At 36.1% G+C, this 1,174-nt stretch overlaps 1 protein-coding gene across 1 annotated transcript in view; it reads right to left on the bottom strand.

Annotated features, from left to right (window-relative positions):
* kif19 (kinesin family member 19) overlaps positions 1-1,174 on the bottom strand; it is a 38,178-nt gene that overhangs the window by 6,917 nt on the left and 30,087 nt on the right. Inside the window, exon 14 of the mRNA XM_015397499.1 lies at positions 558-681. Within this exon, the coding sequence (XP_015252985.1) occupies positions 558-681 (124 nt within the window). The remainder of the gene's footprint in view (positions 1-557; positions 682-1,174) is intronic.

Raw genomic sequence — 1,174 nt, 5'->3', positions numbered from 1 at the left:
CACTTTTAGATTTAATCCACTCTTATTTTAAGTGTATATTTCTTTATTGTTGTTTGTTAAGTGCAGATATTGTAATGTATTTTAATGTGACTGAAATAACATCTAATATGAAGAACTTTCTATCAGCTGCACTGGAAAAAAATCTAAATCTAGATAATTCATGTTTTCTTAAAATAAGTGCATTTGTTCTTGGATTAAGGATGTAAAAGTGAGGCGTTTTGCCAATAGAACAAGAAAATTTACATTTAAAATAAGAAATCCCAATTGGTTTGTCTTATTTCAAGTGCATATTATCTAATTATCTATATTTAAGAGTAAAATTACTCATCCCAAAGGCAAACTATCTCATTTACCTACTTAAATTAAGGGTAAAATACTTAATTTAAGACATTTTTACTAATTTCTAGATCATTTTTCCAGTGTGGGGTCAGTTTTCTTTCTGTTTGATTGGAAGCATCCGTATGTTCATAACCAGAAGCAGTTTAATGCAAAATAAAAAAAGAAGAAAAACCCTCAGAAGGCATCATCATCATTATCCATGGGGGGGAGGAGCTTACCATTACGAGCCAGGGTCAAATCAGCCCCCGCCTCGCTGCTCTCAGGTGAGGAGTCCAGATGGCTGCTGATGCTGTTGCTGAGGTGACTGTAGCTGGTGAAGCTTTCTGGAGCCAGATGCTGCAGCTGCAGGAGGAAGAATCAGGGGGATTAATTCACCATTAAACCTTTAAAGACCTTTAAACGCGCTGCAGAAACTGCTCTTCTGATCAGTTTTAGAAATCAGAGTTTGGCTTCTTTTTCATACAGAATGATCCGTTTTACTGCTGAGGCGTAATAGATGAGGCTTTGATAGCTGCTGGGCTATTAGAGGTTGTAAATCTAAAAAGTATTAAGAGGAGAAACAGTAATAAAAATATAAAATAAAGGGCATATATGGAAAGTCTTGCAAATAGATCCAAAGGACCCATCAGTAACCATGTCTGTTCCAGCGCACATCATCATTAGAATTTCTTTATGTATTATATCTTCAGTACAGGGGCCAGAACATGATCAACTGGGGCACTGGCCCCCGTTGGCCCCTGTCTAGAACCGCCCATGCTTTCGATTCAAGCCAATATATTACAATATTCATTTTTTTGGCTGATATTTACGGAAGATTGAAAAAAAAAAAAGAAAA

Source organism: Cyprinodon variegatus, unplaced genomic scaffold, assembly GCF_000732505.1.
Source record: "Cyprinodon variegatus isolate N-32 unplaced genomic scaffold, C_variegatus-1.0 Scaffold867, whole genome shotgun sequence".
NCBI lineage: Eukaryota > Metazoa > Chordata > Actinopteri > Cyprinodontiformes > Cyprinodontidae > Cyprinodon > Cyprinodon variegatus.
This window is presented reverse-complemented; position numbering and strand designations above follow the sequence as displayed.